Source organism: Dipodomys merriami, unplaced genomic scaffold, assembly GCF_024711535.1.
Source record: "Dipodomys merriami isolate MVZ:Mamm:240054 unplaced genomic scaffold, mDipMer1.0.p SCAF_5, whole genome shotgun sequence".
Taxonomy (NCBI): Eukaryota; Metazoa; Chordata; class Mammalia; order Rodentia; family Heteromyidae; genus Dipodomys; species Dipodomys merriami.
In genome coordinates, this window is record NW_027206068.1 from 68,823,905 (window position 1) to 68,846,208 (window position 22,304).

The 22,304-nt window shown below is 44.6% G+C and overlaps 1 protein-coding gene across 2 annotated transcripts in view; it reads right to left on the bottom strand.

The window, feature by feature from the left end:
* Nucleotides 1–22,304, bottom strand: part of Slc37a3 (solute carrier family 37 member 3) — a 53,756-nt gene that overhangs the window by 24,387 nt on the left and 7,065 nt on the right. For both annotated transcript variants that reach the window (XM_069996902.1, XM_069996903.1), the window contains exons 2-7: nt 16,795–16,950; nt 16,084–16,192; nt 10,766–10,858; nt 9,544–9,627; nt 6,450–6,595; nt 2,710–2,806 (exon numbers count right to left, since the gene is read on the bottom strand). In XM_069996902.1, coding sequence (XP_069853003.1) covers nt 2,710–2,806; nt 6,450–6,595; nt 9,544–9,627; nt 10,766–10,858; nt 16,084–16,192; nt 16,795–16,883 — 618 coding nt within the window. In that variant the 5' untranslated portion in view covers nt 16,884–16,950. The remainder of the gene's footprint in view (nt 1–2,709; nt 2,807–6,449; nt 6,596–9,543; nt 9,628–10,765; nt 10,859–16,083; nt 16,193–16,794; nt 16,951–22,304) is intronic.

Genomic DNA, 22,304 nt, shown 5'->3' on the forward strand with positions numbered 1-22,304 from the left:
GAAGTGAGATTTACATCTGAACCAGTTAGTACTATCCAGCTAGGCTAGTGAGCAATCTACAGTACAGAGGACTGATAAAACATCATCAAACTCTTGAGGAGCTGTTTGAAATTGCATCTGCTTTCCAGATGAGCAATTTACTTTTAATTATCCGGATTTCTGAGCAGGCAATGATTTAAGAACAAAGCCTAGAATAATCTAGAATGAAAACTCTCCCTCCCACCCCTTCCCAGCCCACACAATTCTCCCAATTGCCACAACATACAAGCACCACTGACATTTAATTTCTACTGTCCAGTTTGGTTAAGAAACCGCCAGGCATAGTAACTTATTACTTGTAATCTTGGTTACACGAGAAGCAGAGACTGGGAAAATCATGGTTTGAGGAGTGGCCAGGCAAGAAGTTTGAGTCCTCAGCTAACCAATAACCTGACAGCACATGGCTGTCATCCCAGCTATGTGGGTCGTGTAAAAGATGCCTGTTGGGCATCAATGTGAGGCCCTATCAGAAAAATACTAACGCAAAAATGGCTAGGGCAAGACTCTTGTAGTAGAGCATCTGCCTGGCAAGAACAAGACTTGTGAGTTCAAATTTGAATAAAGCCCCCCAAAAGAAAGATATCAACTCATATAAATTTATACTCATCCATGTAATTCAATGCACACTGCTCTGCACACTTGCTGTGTCTGAGCTCTCCCCAATGTGCGGTCTCTACCCTTCACAGAGCTCTTAATTCTACCTCACAGCTACACAGCAGCCTACCAAATGAGTTGTTTTTCTTTTTTTGTGCAAGGACTGGGGTTTGAATTCAGGGCCTAGGCCACTGAATTCAAGGCTAGCACTCTAATAGTTGAGCCACAACTCAACTTTCAGCTTTCTGCTGGTAATCAGAGTTAAAAGTCTCACAGATCTTGTTCAGACTAGCTTCCAACCATAATCCTCAGATTTCAGCCTCCTGAGCAGCTGGGATGACAGGCATGATTCTGTTTTCAATCTTTGGCTGTTACAATGTTGCAATGTCCTTGTACAACTATCACTTTATACTGCTAAGTAAGCACCTACACCTGATTAACTCCTGCCCATAGAATGTTTGGTTGTAGCAGGTGTAACTTGGACAAATATTGCCAATGAACCCTAGATGGATTATGTAGTCTACTAGGAGGAATGCCTATTGTTCTCCAACTAATGAAGGCAACAGATTAGCAACATTTTAGATGTAACCAATCTAACAAGTATACAATGTAGATTTTTCTTTGTTTCTTTTTAGGTTACAGCTGCAATCTGATTTTTCTACTGACAAATACCTGAGCTTCACCAAGCCAGAAATGCTCACCTCTTCTGGCCAGTGCTATAGACAGACAGAAAAGGTTTTGAACATTCCTTGGGTGAGCCAGGCGCTGGTGGCTCATGCCTGTACTCCTAGCTACTCAGGAGGCTGAGATCTGAGGATCACGGTTCAAAGCCAGCCGGGGCAGGGAAGTTCATGAGCTGAAGAATGCAGGGACAGCACCCAAGCCCAGAGTTCAAGCCCCACAGCCAATAACAACAACAACAACAAAAATACACTATGACTGAAGGTGACTATCGTCTCATGTTCAAATCATTTTAGTTCCCTTCCATGACCAATGTGTTCAGATGTTCTGTCCTGGCCAATGGTTTCCTCACAAATTTCTTGGTGTTCTTTACATTGCAGGGAGATCATTTATTAGTCATGAGTTAAAAATGCTTTTTTAAATTTTTTTTATTGTAGTCTGGGTGCCGGTGACTCACACCTGTAATCCCAGCTACTCAGGAGACTGAGATCTGAGGATCACAGTTCAAAGCCAGCCCGGACATGAAAAGTCCATGAGACTCTCTTATCTCCAATGTTAACCACCAGAAAACTCGAAGTGGCTCTGTGGCTCAAGTGTAGAGTGCTAGCCTTGAGCTGAAGAGTTCAAGCCCCATGACTGACAAAAAAAAAAAAAAGTTATTATAAAGATGATGTACAGAGGGTTGCAAATACTTTTTCTCAGTTGGTTGTAGGTCTTTGTACTCTTGTTAGTAGTAGGGTTTTTTTGTTATGCTTCATTTTTATGTGTTTGAATTTAGAGAAGTATTAAGCCTGGTCCTACACAAACATAGCACTATGTCTTTTTTTTTTCTTTTTGCAGAGGTGAGGCCCAAACTCAAGGCTTGCACTTGCCAGGCAAGTACTCTTCCACAGAACTAAATCCCCAACCCATCAATGTTGTTTTTAAATTACTTCATCCTTTTTTTTTTTTTTTTTGGCAGTACTGGCTTTGAACTCAGGGCTTCACATTTGCTTGGTTTGCTAGCTCAGCTAGCACTCTACCATTTGAGCCATACCTCCAGTATAGAATTACTTCATCGTGTTGGGCACTAGTGGCTCATGCCTGTAATCCTAGCTACTCAGGAAGCTGAGATCTGAGAATCATGGTTCAAAGCTAGCCTGGGCAGGAATGTCCATGAGACCCTTACCTCCAAAAAACTACTAAGAAAAAGGCAGAGGTGATGCTGTGGCTCAAGGGGTAGTGCACTAGCCTTGAGCAAAATAAGCTCAGGGACAGCACCCAGGCCCCCAGTTCAAGCCCCAAGACCAGAAAAAAAAATCATACACACTACACAACACATATATACACACACACATATACACATACACACACACACACACATACACACACACAAAGTTGGAGAGAAATACCCACCTCATATCCATACTGCAGAACAGACGATGCTAGGCATGCTCCCAAAATATTGCCCACTGAGGCACAGGCACTCCAGAGACCAAAAACGACACCCCGGCTAAAGACAGCAGTGGGAGACAGAGGATGACATCATCAAAAGGAATTGTATGTGCAATCCAAAACAGTAAAAATCCACATGACAAAGAATAAAACATCCCAATTCAAAGCTTTGAAAAACACCAAAATGCTCTCAGGTGTCTTCTGAGATTGTGTGATAAGAAAGTTCAAATTAGGGGGCTGGGAAGGTGGCTCAGTGGTAGAGTGTTTGCCTTGCATGCATGAGGCCCTGGGTTCAATTCCTCAATACCACGGAAGCAGAAAAAGCCAGAAGTGGTGCTATGGCTCAAGTGGTAGAGCACTAGCCTTGAGCTGAAGAGCTGAGGGACAGCGCCCAGGCCCAGAGTTTAGGCCCCATGACCGGCAAAAAAAAAAAAAAAAAGAAAGTTCAATTTAGGGGTGCGGGTAAGCTGAATGGAAGAGAGTTCTCCTTGCTAGCCCAAGACCCTGGCTTCATTCTAGGGCAGGTAGAAGAAAAAGGATTCAAGAAAAGCGCATTTTTTTTAAAGTCTGAATTTATATTTTGTTCTATGTGATATATTTACTAATTCACAGGGGGGTTGCAGCTTTGTGGGGGGGGGTTGTTTGTTTTTTAGCTCTTTCAACATTTTTGTATCTCACTAGGAGGAACTTCAGAAATGAACAGGAAGACTACACGTTGAGAAATGTGTGGAAGGCTGAGGTCTGCCACTTCCAGTTGTGTAATCACACCCACATTGCCAGCCAAGCCCAGCGCTCTCACCTGTGGGCCATAATGCACACCTGTGGTGGAAGGCCTCGATGCTGTGCAGGCAGAAGCCACTGTCCCCCATTAGAATTTGTTTAAAAGCCAAGAGCAGCAATATAACTCAAAGTATGGGCTTGGGCTTTTTAGGGGCAGGGGCCTCCCTTGGTGATCACTTCAGTTTGAGAGTCTCTCAGTATGTCTCTAGTTCTTGAATGCCCCAATATCATACAAATAATAAAATCCATAAAGAGAGTCACACAGAGCTGGGTGTCAGTGGCTCAGGCCTATAATCCTAACTACTCAGAAGGCTGAGATCTGAGGACTGTGGTTCGAAGTCAGCCCAGGTAGACAAATCTGAGATTTTTTATCTCTAACTACCAAAAAGCTGAAAGTAGAACTGTGGCTCAAGTCATAGAGCATCAGTCCTCCTGAGCAAAAAAGTTAAGGAACAGTACCCAGGCCCTGAGTTCAAGCTCCAGTACTCGCACAAAAACAAAGTAATAAATAAAATACTACAGCCATGGCCTGGTTACATAATTCAAGTACACTTGTCTAGCAAGTAGGAGGTCTGAATTACTATACATACATATATATATATATATATATATAAAATATTCACATACATATAGCACATACGTACTATATGAACATACATGTACATGTGTGTATGTGTACACACATATACGCACATGACAGGTAGGTGTGGGGCCACATGCTGGCAATCACAGCTACTCAGAAGGCAAGCTTCAAGCTTGAGGACAATATAGCAAGACACTATCTCAAATAAAACAGTGTTGTTTAAATAAAACAAATAAAAACAGGTCTGGGTATATACATGTAGCTCAGTGGTAGAACACTGCCTAGTCTGCCTGAGTGTCTGTGTACAAATTGCCAGTATTACAAAAAGAAAAAAAAATGTATTTACATAGGAAACTGAAGTATCCTAGGGGAATGTTTTACAGCGCATTTCTGTTAATCCAGGGACGCCAGCGTGGGAAGGAAGCAGAAATCACTAGCAGACTGACATATAATCAAAGCGTTCCTAAGTGGTGCTTATTCTAACCACAGCCATTTTATAGGTAAACTTTCACATTGTTACAGATCGTTCCTCAAGGTAACCCCCACTGTGGAAGCGGGCAAGCTGGAAAGCTTAGAAACAACCAGAGCACAGCTCAGCCACAGCAGGGGTAAGGGCCGTGGCTGACTCTGGCCACCGTGTAAAAGAGCAAATATCCAAAAAGACACAGGACCACTCAGGAGCGATTGTGCATCTGACAACATGGAAATATGGAGCCTGGAAAAATGATAAAAATCTCAATTAACAATGTTCCCAAAATGGGAATATCACTGACAATGATCAATCATAAAGCAAGTCTGGCTGTCCACTTATGTCCCATTATAGGAATTCAGCACCACTTCCTGAAGACCTGGAGCAGATGTGTAGCTTTGTCCTGCAGCCTGTGCCACACACCCAAAGTCAAACATAACCTAACAACTCTGTGAAGGGGGGGGGGGGGGGGGAATCAATCTAACCTTGCTTCACCTGAATCTTATCAGAGCCACTGCCATGTGTCCTAGAGTAAGTCACAAGGCTAACTTGTGGCTCCGTCTCCTCATGCTTAATTTAAGACTAGACTAGATCAGCAAGTCCCAGTGATCAAGTGCAAGGAAGACAAATCTTACAGAAATACACAGGGGAATAGCAGGTGGGACTGGCATAATCTCTAAAGGAAAAGATGAATTGTTTTTTTTTTTTGGTCCGGTCGTGGGGCCTGAACTCTGGGCCTGGGTGCTGTCCCTCAGCTCTTCAGCTCAAGGCTACTGCTCTACCACTTGAGACACAGCACCACTTCCGGCTTTTTTCTTTTTGCTTATGTGGTGCTGAGGAATCGAACCCAGGGCCTCTTGCATGCAAGGCAAGCACTCTACCACTGAGCTACCTTCCCAGCCCGGAAAAGATGAATTTTAAAAACACAAACTGAGCCAGGCTGTGGTGGCTCATGCCTGTAATCTTCTCTACTCAGGAGGCTGAGATCTGAGGACTGAGTTTCAAAGACAGCCTAGCTGAGAAAGTCTGTGAGATTCTTGTTTCTTGTCTGTTGTAGGACTTGAACTCAAGGCCTGGACATTGTCCCTGAGCTTTTTTGCTCAAGGTTAGCACTCTACCACTCTGAGTGATGTTGCCATTTCTGCTTTTCTGGTACTTAATTGGACAAAAGAGTCTCACGGACTTTCCTGCCAAGGCTGGTTTTAACTCTGATCCTCAGATCTCAGCCTCTTCAGTAGCTAGAATTATAGGTATGAGCCACCAGTGCCTGACTGTTAAGACTCTTACATCACCAATTAACCACCAAAAAAGCTGGAAGTAGGGACTGGGAATGTAGCTTAGTGGTAGAGTGCTTGCCAAGCATGCATGAAGCCATGGGTTCTATTCCTCAGTACCACATAAACAGAAAAGGCCAGTAGTACTGTGGCTCAAGTGGTAGAATGTTAGCCTTGAGCAAAAAACACTCAGAGACAGTGCCCAGGCCCTGAGTTCAAGCCCCAGGACAGGCAAAAAAAAAAAAAAAAGCTGGAAGTGGAGTTGTGGCTCAAGTGATAGAGTACAAGCCTTGAGAAAAAAAAAGAGATGGGTTGGAGGCATGGCTCAGATGGTAGAGCGTCAGCCAATGAGCAAAAGCTTCAGATACTGAATTTGAGTCCCAGTATCAGGCAAAAAATAAAGCAACAAGGGACAGCATCTAGGCTCTGAGTTCAAGCCCCAGTATCAACACAAAGAAAAATAAATATCGTTTAACATAATAAGTTAGTTAAAGGAATGATGTGGACAGTGTCTAAAGCATCAAGTTATTTGACAAGGCTGAGCAATCCAACAAAACCCGTAAGGATGGCAATCAAAGAAGAGGAAGTGGCATACCCAGCTTTGCCAAACCAGTTGCCCATCACAGCCACCACACAGGGCCAGCCCGTGGACTGCAGCAGGCCGTTCACAATCCACAGGCAGCAGTAGAACCATTTGTTGTAGAAGTGCAGCCATTCTGTGAGGGTGCCAAACACAAACACCTTCGAAGGAGGGAAAGGAAAAAGGACACATGATGTCCACATGCACACTTCAGAACACAGCGCTTCCTGCCAGACTACACAGAGGACACACACTCCTAGCACCTGAGTCAGGAAGAGCTATTAAAGCACTTGGGCTCAAAGCTGGCACAAGGAGACAAGCCACCAGGTCATCACCAATCAGAGAAGCAAAGATGCCAAATGACTAAGTCATTGTGTTACCATCCTCCCTATCTGTATCTTCAGTTATAAGAAATTGCCAGGCTCTAGTGGCTCATGTCAATAATCCTAGCTACTCAGAAGGCTGAGATCTGAGGATCATGGTTTGAAGCTAGTATGATCAGGAAAGTCCAAGAGACTTATCTCCAATTAACCCCCAAAAATCAGGAAGCAGAGCTATGGCTCTAGTGGGTAGAATGAACCTTGAACAAAAGCTCAGTGACAGCACTCAGGCCTTGAGTTCAAGCCCCAGGACAAATACAACAATGACAACAGGGCTGGGAAGTTGGCTCAGTGGTAGAGTGCTTGCCTTGCATGCATGAGGCCCTGGGTTCAATTCCTCAGCACCACATAAGCAGAAAAAAAAGTATAGCGCTGTGGCTCAAATGGTAGAGTGCTAGCCTTGAGCTGAAGAGCTGAGGGACAGCGCCCAGGCCCAGAGTTCAGGCCCCACAACCGGACCAAAAAAAAAAAAAATGACAACAACAACAACAAAAAAAAATTGTTGAGAAGTTGAGGTCTCATTTTCTATCTACTTCCATGTGCCCCTTGGACTTGGTGGGGTGGCAGTCTCTAGAGGACCACAAGCACCACACGAATGCACTATGTACTTTCACCCAGGACAGAGCAAGGCTGCATGAGTGAACTTGTCTAACTTGTCTTGTGGTCAATCATTTAGTAGCTCTCACTAAGCACCTGCTCTTTTCAGGCATTTTGCTCAAGGGGATGTTTTATTTGCAATCAAAGTCTATTTTTGAAATACTGTCAGGCTGGGTGCCAGTGGTTTATGCCTGTAATCCTGGCTACTCAAGAGGCTGAGATCTGAGGATCCTAGTTCAAAGCCAGCCCAGGCAGGAAAGTCCACAAGACTCTTATTTCCAATAAACCACCAGAAAACCCAAAGTGGCACTGTGGCTCAAAGTGATAGAGTACTAGCCAAAGAGCTCAGGTACAGGGCCCAGGCCCTGAGTTCAAGCCCCGTGACCAAAAATAATAATAATAATAATAATACTGTCAGAAGTCAGGTGCTGGTGGCTCAAACCTTTAATCTTGGCACTCAAAGAAAGCTGATTATGGTTCAAAGCCACCCTGGGCAGGGAAATCTGTGAGCCTCTCATCTCCAATTAACCAGCAAAAAGCCAGATGTGGAGCTGTGGCTCTAATGGTAGAGCACTAGCCTTGAGGGAAAGTTCATGGCCCTGAGTTTAAGCCCCTGTACCAGCATAAAACAAACCCCAAAGGGTAAGCATACAGATTTAAAAATAGTATTAAATGCACATAGGTGGGTAGATTGGGAACAAAGTGTTTCAGACCCTAAGATTTCAAGGGAAAAATGTTTTTTCTCATTCAACTGGTAGATACTGAATAAAACACAATACATCAGGGTACCAACTAAACTGCGGCTTGAATCCATCAACAAAAATTTCCATGATTTGCTTTAAGCAATAAAGATGAATCTAATATGGGAAAGGTCTTTCACAATATCTAATGTGCTTGATGCTGTTCCAAATGCTCCGCCTTCAGACACCCTTCAGACACCCACAACCCCCAGCAACCCCAGGAGCAGGAATATGCATGACACACTTTCAGTAAAGGAGGCTGGAACACAGGGAATCACCAGGCAGAGAACCACAGAAGATGGGCAGAAATGCAGGCCAGCTCCATTGAGGGAATCTGTGATCTTAACCACTAGGCAACCCAGTCCTTAGGGAAAGCAAGACTGACACAGAACTAACAAGGCTGGACAGCAGATGACTGCAAAAGCTTCAGAGAAACACAAACATGAGCTCAGAAGAGGTGACAAGTGATTACTTCTGGGAGTGAGGTGGGGAAAGTCAGGCCTTGGAAAGAGTTATGTGGCCAAGACTTGAAGAAGATCCTGAGTTAGACTATGGGGAGGTGAAAGGAACCATGCAAGGTAGAAAGGACAGGAACAAGAACACTAAGGGCGAAAGGAGTGAAAGGCAGAAAGTAGCAAAAGCAAAGCGGGTGAAGCAAATAAAATTGGACAGATAAGTAGGGCTGAGTTCCAAACACTACTCTTTATTTAGTCAAGGCCCTGATTAGATTCTTCCTGACAGCTGTGGCTTGCATCTGTAATCTCTGCTACTCAGAAGGCAGAGATCCAGAGGATGGTGGTTTGAGATCATACCAGGCAAAAAAAAAAAAAAAAAAAACAGCAAGAATCCATCTCCACATACAAACTGAGCATGTGGTCCAACCCCAGGACCTTATCACAAAAAAAATAACTAAGGCAAGCTGGGTGCTAGTGGCTTGGACCTGTAATCCTAGCTAACTAGGAGGCTGAGATCAAAGATCCTGGTTTGAAGCCAGCTAGAACAGGAAAGTCCATGAGACTCTTATCTCCAATTAACCAGCAAAAAGCCAGGAGTGGTTCAAGAGATAAAGCACCAGCCTTGAATGGAAAAGCTAGGAGTTCAAGTCCCAGTACCAGAACAAACACACACATATACAAAAAGCCCTAAGAGGCTTGGAGGTATGGCTCAAGTGGTATAATACCATTGAAAAAAAACTTATGAACAAACTAAAACTATCTTACAAATAAAATATAAATGAATGAAAAGCATCGAGGTATTAGGACACTGAAGAGAGAAACCTCCTCACTCTTCCATAGAAGGATTGATACCGTTATTCTACTCTACATGGTGAGGCACACACTTTCTGACCAAAAGAGTAAGGATTATTATGATTATGAAATCTTTCCAACTTACCACTAATGCAGACGAGCACATGCCAAAAGATAGAACCCATCGTAAATTCAGCCGATCCCCAATGATGCCACTGATAAAGAGGCCCTAAAAATAAAGCATTTCATTTTACAGCTCTACATAGCAACACCGTCTAAAGAGGTAACATGCACTGTAAACAAGGCAAAGGGAACACTGACACCTAACTGCCCCACATCCTAGGAGAATCCTGTGTGGGCTCTACATGCTACCTGCAAACCTTTATGATACAACACTCCACTTCAGGCAACCCTGGTTTTACTTGATCCCCTAACTGAAAATAAATGAGCACCCAAATATATCTCATCTAATGAATTTCTAAGCTTTGCTGAGGAATACCTTAGCCACGTGCAGCTCAGTTAAGAAGCATTCCCATAAGTTCTGCAGCCTCGTGAGACATGGGGCAGATGCTACACAGTGCACTCACTGCCTGCTAATCTGTCCCTGGTTTTCATGACATCATGAGGCAGGAGAAAGAGTAGGAAGGGATGATGGCAGGCAGCTGAAGATAAGCACCAGTGTCTACCATCCGCTTTCCTCCCACTGCATGACAGGAATAGAAAGGCTGAGATCAGAGCGGAAGGGAAACAAGAGCCTCAGGGCAACCCTTATCAGGCCTGTGCCCATAAAAACATGAAACAAAGCTGGAAGCTGGTGGCTGCAATCTAAGGATCAAAGTTCAAAGCCAGCCCTGCCAGGAAAGTCTGTGAGACTCTTATCTCCAATAGACTGCCAAAAAAGCAGGAAGTACAGCTATGGTGTGAGTGGTAGAATGCTAACCTTGAGCAAAAGAAACTCAGGAACAGTGCCCATGCCCTGAGTTCAAACACCAGGACAGGCACAAAAATAAAAATAAATGTCTTTACCTCCAGCCTAAATTTATATAGAACTAATTGTCTATCACGATGATTAGAGAAAACATGGATACTTTCTCATATATTGTCAGGTTTTTGTTTCTTCAAAAAGAAGCACACAAGCTCAAAGTAAACTCAAATATTCAACAGTTCAATGTTCAGGTCTCTGCTGTATATACGAAAGGAGAGGAAGAAAATCTCCCAATCCACAGGAAGCAACCCGCACCCAAGTTACAGAAGGAAGCAGCTCAATGTGCACAGCACACAGTACATGCCTAACAGGTGGGAAGCCCTAGGTTTGATCCTCAGCATTGCAAAAACAGACTACCATACTATAATATTCTAGAACTTACCACAGCATAAGAGAAGAGGAAAATAGTATCCAGCGTTCCGAGGAAAAGAGTGGCTTCCTCTGTATTGGGAAACAAATGGTTGGTGCTCCAAACCTGCAGGAACACAAGAACATGTCACTCCTGCTGGGATCTGTCCTGGCTTCGCTGTTCTCAGTGCCTGTTAACCACCTACATCTATCCCAGCTCCCCAGAACAAACAGCAGCACTGGTAAAATCAACAAGTCAGTAATATGGTAAGTTACCCAACAGCAGTGTACCCAAGGTCTGAGGTTATGTGTACAAAAATTCCAGTCTTCCAAGAGACTAGAGTGGTCAGTCTAGCTTTCTAGGCAGGCTCTCTACCACTTGAGCTATGCCCTCAACTCTTTTTGCCTTAGTTATTTGGGGAAAAGATCTCATGTTTATGTCTGGGAAAGTTTAGAGTGATCCTAATTCAATTACTGAAATAACTGTATATCCAGCAGAGACCACCTGAACATTAAACTGTGTAGCTCGGGGGGGGGGGGGGGAGGGCAAAAACTGGACTTTAAAAAATGCAAAGCTTGGGCTGGGAAGGTGGCTCAGTGGTAGAGTGCTTGTCCCTCAAGCATGAGGCCCTGGGTTCAATTCCTCAACACCACATAAACAGAAAAAGCCAGAAGTGGCACTGTGGCTCAAGTGGTAGAGTGCTGGCCTTGAGCTGAAGAGATCAGGGACAGCTCCCAGACTCAGAGTTCAAGCCTCCTGACAAAAAAAAAAAAAAAAAAAAAACGTAAAGTTAGATGCCAGTGGCTCACACCTGTAATCCTAGATACTAAGGGGGCTGAGATCGTGGTTTGAAACCAGCCCAGGCAGGAAAGTCTGTGAGACTCTTATCTCCAACTAATCACAGAAAAGGCCAGAATGATGCTGTGGCTCAGGCAGTAGAGTAAGTGCTAACTAGCCTTGAGCAAAAAAAGAGCTCAGGGACAGTGCCCAAGCCCACAGTTCCAGTTCCAGGACTGGCAAAAAAAAAAAAAAAGTAAAAGTAAAAAGTCATGGAAGATGGCATTAGCTCTCCATAAAGGTAGGTTTGCAAAGAAATACAGAACTCTTCAGGGTAGTTTGGAACTTAATATCTATAAAACTACCAAAAGAACTAGAAAATTTGTGATTCTAAAGGGAAAAAAAATGAAACCTACTTAAACAGGGATTTGAGAAAGTACACAGATAAACATCTAAAGCTGGAGGGATAGCTCAGTGCAAAACCCAGGATCCAACCTCCACCCCAATCAATATGCAGATGTCACCACCCATTTCATAAGCGCTAGTGATGTGGGGAGGTTTCCCCAGGAGAGCACTGCGGAGTCAGTGGAGACAGCAGACAACACTCCCCTCACCAAGGCCCATTTGGATCTCCTGAGGAAACTTAGCACCAGCTGCAAATGGCAGCTTACCCTTCATACCGACAATGAGGTTTAACACTGTGTGTGTGGTCACAGCAAGGGGCTGGGATGGGCCTGGGAAACTTCTGTAGACTTCACACCATGCGCCCTTCCATTTGCTGATTTTAATTTATGTCCTTGGGCTGACATAAACTATAACCCTGAGCACTCCATGCTGAGCACTCCATGCTGAGCACTGAGTCCTCCACAGCCATCAATCATGGGGTAGCTCTAATCCAGTCACCTAAAATTTAGTGCCTAAGTCAAATTCACACTGTTGTCTATTCAAATGCCACATTAAGTCCTCAAGCTCACTAAAGTGCAGGTAAGGAAGCCAGGGATGTACTGTTTAAACAAGAGACATTTAGGGAACAAGAGTTTTCTTCAAAGAGCAAAACTAATACCAACTAATCCAGGTACTAGTGGCTCACATCTGTAATGCTGCTACTAAGGAGGCTGAGATCTGGGGATCACATTTCAAAGCCAGCCCCAGCAGAAAGACAGAGACTTATCTCTAATTACCACCAAAAAGTCAAAGTAGGGCTGTGGTTCAAGTGACAGAACACTACCCTTGAGCAAAAAAGCTCAGCGACAGCACCCAGGCCCTGAGTTCAAGGCCCAGGATTGGCAACAGAAGAAAACCCAAAAACTGTCCACCTCAGAAAGCAGCAGATTTCTTTTCCCTAGAAGCAATGACAACATGCCAGCAAGAAGGTTAAGGCACATCACTTCTAAAGTTGAATCCACCTTCAAAAATTGTGATTCTCGGGCTGGGAAGGTGGCTCAGTGGTAGAGTGCTTGCCTTGAGTGTATGAGGCCCTAGGTTTCATTCCTCAGCACCACAAAAGCAGAAAAAGCTGGAAATGGTGCTGTGGCTCAAGTGGTAGAGCACTAGCCTTGAGTTGAAGAGCTGAAGGACAGCGCCCAAGCGCAGAGTTCAGGCCCCACAACCAACAAAAAAAAAAAAAAACTGCTATTTTGTGTGTGCTGGGACTGGGTCAGAGAGCTTCTTCACTTACCACCTGAGCCATGACACCATCTTTTTGCTGATTAATTAGAAGTAAAGTTTAGAAGACTTCTGCCCAGGCTATCTTCAAACTGTGGTCCTCAGATCTCAGCCTCCTGAGTAGCTAGGACTACAAGCACGAGCCACTAACTCCTCATTGCTTCATCCCCCAAAAACCATTTTGTTGTTTCTATGGATTTACCAACTCTGGATATTTCAAGTAAAAGGGATCACACAATGCTGTTTATTTAAAAAATAAATAAAGTCAGGTGATGGTGACTCATGTCTGTAATCCTAGCTACTCAGCAAGCTGAGATCTGAGGATCAGGTTCAAAGCCAGCTAGAGCAGGAAAGTCTGTGAGACTCTTATCTCCAATAAACCACCAGAAAACCAGACTGTGGCTGAAGTGGTAGGGTGCTAGGCTTGAGCTGAAGAACTTGGGGCCAGCGCCGAGGCCCAGAGTTCAAGCCCCACGACTGATGAAAAGAAAAGAAAAGAAAGAAAAAGAAAGCAAGCATGGCTGGGCGGCAGGGGCTCATGCCTGTAATCCTGAAGATCACAGTTTGAAGCCAGCCCAGGCAGGAAAGTCCTTGAGGTTCTTATCACCAATAAACTACTCAGAAAAAGCCAAAGTGGTAGAGAAAGGCTCAAGTGGTAGAGTGCTAGCCTTAAGTACAAAGAGGCTCAGGGATAGCACCCAGGCCATGAGTTCAAGCCCCAAGACCGGCAAAAAGAATGAACGAAGAAAGAAAAGAATGAAAGCAAGCAAGCAAGCTGACAATATAAATGGGAGATCTCTAGTTCTACATAAGCAGAAATCAAGAAATGTCCCAAGAATGCAGTGGGGTAGATTTCCATATTGAGGAGAGGGCATCGTAAAGGACAGCACGCAGCATCCAAGAATGAGCTCAGTCCATAATGAACATCAGGCACCAGGATGCATACTCCCTGACTTCAAGATGGAACCATGAAACCATCAGAAAATTCACATGCTGAGACACTAAGCTTTGTAGTACCTATGGTGTAGGAGTTGGGAGAAAGGGAAAATCAATAGAAACTGGAAAGAAAGAAAAAAAAGGCTTGACTGAAAAAGTGGCATTTTATCTTGTTCCAAAGGAAAAGATAAAATTTAGACAGGTGGATAAAGATGAAAAGGAAAGATATACACACAGTACTTGTAAAAATAAATTAAAAAAAAAAAGGCCTGGCCAAAACTGTGTGATTTCCAAACAAGGAGAAATAACAAGGTGGCAGATGCGATGGGTGAATCAGAGCAGTCTTTAAAATCAATGGAATGACCTGAACAGCCTGGCTCTTAGCCAAGGGACACAGTGTGCCACCTCCAAGTCCTCAGCAGGTAAATAACTCAAGAAAGAACCTAAGAGAGAGGAGCTTAAGAAAAAAGGATACAGATAATGTGGATTAGATCAAAGTAAATTACAAGAATGTATGGAAATACAACAAGGAAACCCCTCTAGTCACTTACTTTTAGTTTTTTTTTGGGGGGGGTCCGGTGGTGGGGCCTGAACTCTGGGCCTGGGTGCTGTCCCTCAGCTCTTCAGCTCAAGGCTAGCGCTCTACCATTTGAGCCACAGTGCCACTTCCGGTTCTTTTTTTCCTGCTTATGTGGTGCTGAGGAATCGAACCCAGCCAGCGGGCACCAGTGGCTCATGCCTGTAATCCTAGCTATTCAGGAAGCTGAGATCTGAGAATTGGTTCAAAGCCAAGCCCGGACAGGAAAGTCTGTGAGACTCTTATCTCCAATTAACCACCAGAAAACCAGAAGTGACAATGTGGCTCAAGTGGTAGAACACTGACAAAAAAAAAAGCTATGCCAGCCAGGTACCAATGGCTTACACCTGTAATCCTAGGTATTCAGGAAACTGGGGCTGGAAAGGTGGCTCAGTGGTAGAGTGCTTGCCTTGCATACATGAAGCCCTGGGTTCGCACCACATAAGCAGAAAAAGGCAAAAGTGGTGCTATGGCTCAACTGGTACAGCACTAGCCTTGAGCCCAAGAGCTAAAGGACAGCATCCAGGCCCAGGCCCAGAGTTCAGGCCCCATGACCGGCAAAAAAAAAAAAAAAAGAATGTCAGGAAGCTAAGATCTGAAGATCATAGTTCAAACCGGCCTGAGCAGAAAAGCCCCATGAGGCTTTTATCTCTAATTAACCACTCAAAAATCAGAAGTGGCGCTGTGGCTCAAGTGGTAGAGCACTAGCCCTAAACACAAAGAGGTTCAGGGACAGTGCCTAGGCCCTGAGTTCAAGCCCCACAACCAACAAAAGAAATAAAATAAAATAAAATCAAGCTAAGCCAGGTGTTGGTGGCTCACACCTGTAATTCTAGCTACTTGGAAGGCTGAGATCTGAGGATTACAGTTCAAAGTCAGCCTAGGGGGCTGGGAAGGTGGCTCAGTGGTAGAGCACTTGCCTTGCATGCCTGAGGCCCTGGATTCGATTCTTCAGCACCACATAAGCAAAAAGCCGGAAGTGGTGCTGTGGCTCAAGTGGTAGAGCGCTAGCTTTGAGCTGAAGAGCTGAGGGACAGCGCTCAGGCCCAGAGTTCAGGCCCCACGACCGGACCCCCCCCAAAAAAAAAACAAAGTCAGCCTAGGCAGGAAAGTCCATGAGATTCTTATGTCCAATTAACTATCAAAAAGCCAGAAATGGTACTGTGGCTCAAAGTGGTAGAGAACTAACCTTGAGCAGAAAAGTTCAGGGACAGTGCTCAGGCCCTGAGTTCCAGCCCCAGGACTGGCACAAAAAGAAAAGGCTCTCTTTCAAGTTAGGACAAGGGCAGGTACCTATGAATCTCCAGTACACAGGCGCCGAGATCAAGTCCCAGTACTGGCAAAAAGAAAGACAGATCCCTTCAATCTATCTGAGCAGTTTGCTCTGCTTGCTTACCTCTACAGGTAGTTCAACTGATGTGTTATAAGCACTTGGGGTCCACTGCTTGGAGACACTGACCTTGACATTGCTAAATGTTTTTCTTGAAGCATGGAGCAATGAATAACTATCAAACACAAAGAAGAAATGTAGCAGAATTAGGAACAAAGAACATATAACACTCAGTGAGTCATACATACATGCCCATTTTCTTTATTCAATTTTAGAATTCTTTATTCTAAAAAAAAAGGGGGGGGCAGGTGCCAGTGACTCATACCTAGAATCCTAGCTACTCAGGAGGCTGAGATCTGAGGATCAAGGTTCAAAGATAGCCTGAGCATGAAAGTTTTTGAGACTCTTCAATTAACCAAAAAAGCTGGATGTAAAGCTGTGGCTCAACTGGTAGAATACTAGTCTTGAGCAAAAAAGTTCAGGGACAGTGCTTAGACCTGAGTTTAAGCCTCAGCATGCACACATGCACACATGCACGAACATACACGCGCACACGCGCGCGCGCACACAGACACAGACACAGACACAGACACACACACACACACACACACACACACACACACACACACACACACAGTACAAAGAAGGAATAACTTATTTCATTGGAAGCGTATGCCAAATTGTGCCCTAGACACTGTAGGGCTGTTGCTGTTACTGCATATAGTAACCTCCATGCCAACACAAAATGAGTGGAGAAGAGCTCTAGCCAAGTGCTACCTGAAGAAAGTGAGCAGGAACACAACAACATGGTGGTGGCTGAAGCGGGTAAGCAAAGCCCCTCTCTGGAGAGCCCGTGGCCAGGCCATGTCCTCCTGCCTTCTTCTCAGCCTCACTGGAAGTGGGGTAATGAATGTATTACATCATTTCTTCTTCCTACAAGGATAAAACACATTATTAACATTATCTAAGACCAATGGAAAAAAAAGATCTAAATAATCCAAAATTGATTTCATAGGACCTGAATCAAATCAGATTTATGACCAGTTAACAAATATTAGGACTTTGAAGGACAAAAATCTCATTGGGCAGTTGGCACCAGAAAACGGGATTGATAATTCTGTTCTATAAACTAACTAATTCTGGAGAAAAAAATGAGAAACTTTGACCAAAAAAAAAAAAAAATCCCCAACTGAAAGAATCCCCACATAAACAGAAAAATCACTTTTTTGTTGTTGTTTTAAAGTCAGGGCCTTGTACTCAGAAGATATAACTTATTAAATTTTAAAAAGCAAGGTCAAAAGATAGCTGGACACTGGTAGTTCATACCTATAAATCCTAGCTACTCAGGAGGCTGAGATCTGAGGATGATGGCTCAAAGCTAGCCCAGGCAGAAAAGTCTGTGACACTCTTGTTTCTAATTAACCAACAGAAAACCAGAAGTGGCGCTGTGGCTCAGTGTAGTAGAGAGCTCTTCGAGCAAAAGAGCTCAAGGACAGCACCTAGGCCCTGAGTTCAAGCCTTACAACTGACCAAAAAAAAAGTCTAAAGACAAGCAGAAAAGTTCCTGAGACTCTTATTTACAATTAGCTAGAGTGTGGAACGGGGCTGGGAAGGTGGCTCAGTGGTAGAGCGCTTGCCTTGCATGCCTGAGGCCCTGGGTTCGATTCCTCAGCACCACATAAGCAAAAAGAAAAAAGCCAGAAGTGGCGCTGTGGCTCAAGTGGTAGAGCACTAGCCTTGAGCTGAAGAGCTGAGGGACAGCACCCATGCCCAGAGTTCAAGCCCCACAACTGGACAAAAAAAAAACAAAACAATTAGCTAGAGTGGAAGTGTGGCTCAAGTGGTAGAACACCAGACTTGATTTGAAACCCTGAGTTCAAACCCCAGTACTGGCATAAAATAATAAAAGTAGGATGGGCACCAGTGGCTCACAATTCTAGTCTTAGCTACTAAGGAGGCTGAGACCTGAGGACCATTGTTCAAGGCCAGCCTGGGCAGAGAGTCAGTGAGAAGCTTATCTCCAATAAACCACTAAAAAAAAAAAAAAAAGCTAGAAGTGAAGCTGTAGCTCAAGTGATAGAGCAGTAGCCTTGAGCAAAAAGAAGCTCAGGGTCAGCATCCAGGTCTTGAGTCAAGCCCCAGAACCTGCACACTCACACATGCATTGCACACAAAGGAGGGAAAGCTAATTCTTACCACTTTCAACTACCACAATAGGTTATGTATTCAGCAATACACTGACTGAGCAAATACTAAACGGCAAGCTCCTATGATTTCAGAAACACTGGAAAGAAATGTGACTTTCCTAACTACAGCCAGCATCACATATTCTGCTAGAAAAATGCTGGACATCTGCTCAGTCTGTGTTGAACACACTAAAGAAAGTGGGCTTGGGAAAGCACAGTGTGTCTGTGACTGAGACTTGGCAAAAACTCCCACGCTCCCGGGGCGCGCTTGCAGCAGACTGGAAGGCCTCCTGTGATGCGCAGCATTCACTGAGCGTTCTTTCTAATTATCATAATTACATAGGGCCAAGTGGCATAAGAGTATTCATTTCAAATGGCGATCTGCCAGCAGCAGGTGACTGCTTGAAACTATTTTCCCAACATACCTATCAGGCCTCTTCTTCCCCATCTCTGTAGTTTAAGAAAAGGATTATTTAAAAACTAAATCCAAGCCGGGTGCTGGTGGCTCATGCCTGTAATCCTAGCTACTCAGGAGTCTGAGATCTGAGGATCGAGGTTCAAAGCCAGCCCGAGCAGGAAAGACCGTGAGACTCCTATCTCCAATAAACCACCAGAAAACCGGAAGTGGCGCTGTAGCTCAAGTGGTAGAGCGCTCGCCTTGAGCTGAAGAGCTGAGGGACAGCGCCCAGGCCCAGAGTTCAAGCCCCACGACCGACAAAAAAAAAAAAACTAAGTCCAGGGGCTGGGAAGGTGGCTCAGTAGTAGAGCGCTTGCCTTGCATGCTCCAGGCCCTGGGTTTGATTTCTCAGCACCACATAAGCAAAAAGAAAAAAGCCGGAAGTGGCGCTGTGGTTCAAGTGGTAGAGCGCTAAGCCTTGAGCTGAAGAGCTGAGGGACAGTGCCCAGGCTCAGAGTTCAGGCCCCACGACCGGACCCAAAAAAAAAAAAAAAAACTAAGTCCATAGGGTCTCAAAATATCTCAGTAGGGCTGGGAAGGTGGCTCAGTGGTAGAGCGCTTGCCTTGCATGCCTGAGGCCCTGGGTTCGATTCCTCAGCACTACATAAGCAAAAAGAAAAAAGCTGGAAGTGGCACTGTGGCTCAAGTGGTAGAGCGCTAGCCTTGAGCTGAAGAGCTGAGGGACAGTGCCCAGGCCCAGGATCCGCCCCCCCCCCAAAAAAAATCTCAGTTGCCACTGAAAGCTATTAATGTAACTTCAGAGCCCCTACTGACACAACTGTCATTCCCCAGGCAGTGTAATCCCAGTTAAGATCTGTATTTATATTTATAATACAAATTGCATACATCTACATTGGTTTAGATTTTTTTTTAATTTTTTTTTTTTGTCGGTCATGGGGCCTGCCTGAACTCTAGCCCTGGGCACTGTCCCTCAGCTCTTCAGCTCCAAGCTAGTGCTCTACCACTGGAGCCACAGCGCCACTTCCAGCTTTTTCTGCTTATGTGGTGCTGAGGAATCAAACCCAGGGCCTCATGCATGCAAGGAAAGCACTCTCCCACTGAGCCTCTTTCCCAGCCCCTAGATATTTTATTTATATAGTATTTACTAATGTTATTTTATATATATTTATATATTTAGATTATATTCTATATTAAATTTATAATATGAACATGTATTTGCTACATTTATCATATAAATACATATTTATAAAATATTACATATTTAGCGGGGCACCAGTGGCTGGCTCACACCTGTAATCCTAGCTATTCAGGAGACTGAGATCTGAGGATCACATTTCAAAGCCAGCCCGGATTTGGCCAGGGAAGTCCATGACACTCTTATCTCCAATAAACCACTAGAGAACCGGAAGTGGGACTGTGGCTCAAGTGGTAGAGCGCTTGCCTTGGGCTGAAGAGCGCAGGGACAGCGCCCAAGCCGAGTTCAACCCCACAACTGACAAAAAAAAATTACATATTTATATTTTATACACATTTATTATGCTACTGTTCTCTTTATTATTTGGCAATACTGGGGTTTGTGTGCTTGCTAGGCAAGCATTCTACCACCTGAACCACAACTCCAACTCTTTTTGTTCTTGTTTTTTGGCCAGGTTGTAATCCTCCTATTTATACTTCCCAGACATATATTTTTCTCACTGTAGCTGCACTGACAGGTGTGACCTACATCATCTAGATTTTTTTCTGTTGAGCTGGAGTCTTATACTTTTTTGGTGCAGACCAGCCTGGAGGTATATTCCTCCCAATCTAAGCCTCTCGCCTCGCTGAGATGACAGGAGATTGTGCTACTGGCACCCAGCGGGAACTGCTATTTTTCCTGGAATTATTAAGCTTCATGTCATATACCTTTGAAGTACTCAGCACAGTGTTTTTTTGTCTTTTTTTTGGGGTCCGGTTCTGGGGCCTGAACTCTGGGCCTGAGTGCTGTCCCTCAGCTCTTCAGCTCAAGGCTAGTGCTCTACCACTTGAGCCACAGCGCCACTTCCGGCTTTTTTTTCTTTTTGCTTATGTGGTGCTGAGGAATCGAACCCAGGGCCTCAGGCATGCAAGGCAAGCACTCTACCACTGAGCCAACTTCCCAGCCCTCAGCACAGTGTTCTGAGGCAACTGTATTCAACTCTTAGAGCTACAATTTCTAGAGAATGGGTAACTCACCAGGTTATTCCACTTGGGTTTTTATTTAACTTCTACAGTAGAGGTAAATTTAGTAGCAGCACTAAGTTTTTAACTCTTGTAACTTCTGTTTTTTTAACACTAAATCTGCAAACAAGTAGCTCTTATTCTTGTAACTTCTAGACTTAACAGACAGAAAATGTATTTACAGGCCAGGCGTCTGTAGCCCACGCCTGTAAACTTAACTACTCAAGAGGCTCAATTCTGAGGATTGTGGTTTGAAGCCAGTCTGGGCAGGAAAGTCTATGAGTCTTATCTCCAATTAACCTATCTCCACAAAATGCCAGAAGTGGAGAAGTGGCTCAAGTGGTAAAGCTCTAACTCTGAGTTCGAGCCTGTGACCGAAGGGGGAAAAAAAGTTACCTATATTCTACTCTTTTGGGGATTAATACTAGCAGATCAATGACTTCTGCTGTCCATCCTCCCCCAAAGGCTAGCTATAGAAACTAGAATTTCTCTTTCCAAAAGTGGGTTTTAGAAAATAGAATGCTTTTCCTCAAGCAAATGCTAACATCTAAAACATCACTGTAATCTTTCCCTACATCTCCACAAGAAATGGCGGTAAGAAAGCCAGGCGCTGGGGGCTCATGCCTGTAATCCTAGCTACTCAGGAGGCTAAGATCTGAGGATCGTGGTTTCAAAGCCAGCCCAGGCAGGAGAGATCATGAGAGTCCTATCTCCGATAAAACAGTAGAAAACCAGAAGTGGCGCTGTAGCTCAAGTGGTAGAGCGCTCACCTTGAGCTGAAGAGCTGAGGGACAGCGCCCAGGCCCAGAGTTCAAGCCCCACAACAACAACAAAAAAAGAAATGGCCGTAAGAAAATACTCTGGTCTACCTAGTTCAGTTGTAGGTCATGTGTAGGTCACCAAGCCCCCCATTCCCACACCAAAGGGCCAAGAATCTGAACAGACAAGCCCGCTCCCATACCTTGATCTATTGCTTTCAGCTCATACCCTTCTCACCCAAGCATATTTCTTTTTTTTTTTTTTGGTCTGGTCGTGGTGCCTGAACTCTGGGCCTGGGCGCCGTCCCTCAGCTCTTCAGCTCAAGGCTAGCGCTCTACCACTTGAGCTACAGCACCACTTCCGGGTTTTTTCTTTTTGTTTATGTGATGCTGAGGAATTGAACCCAGGGCATGCAAGGCAAGCGCTCTACCACTGAGCCACCTTCCCAGCCCCACCCAAGCATACTCCCCCCCTACCCCAGGTTGTGGGGTTTGAACTCTAGGCCTGGGCGCTGTCCCTCAGCTCTTCAGCTCAAGGCCAGCACTCTACCACTTGAGCCACAACGCCACTTCCCGTTTTCTGGTGGTTTATTGGAGATAAGAGTCTTATGGACTTTCCTGCCCAGGGTTGGCTTTGAACCATTATCCTCAGATCTCAGACTCCTGAGTAGCTAGGATTAAGGCATGAGCCACAGGCACCCAGCCCAAGCAAAATATTTCTATATGGCT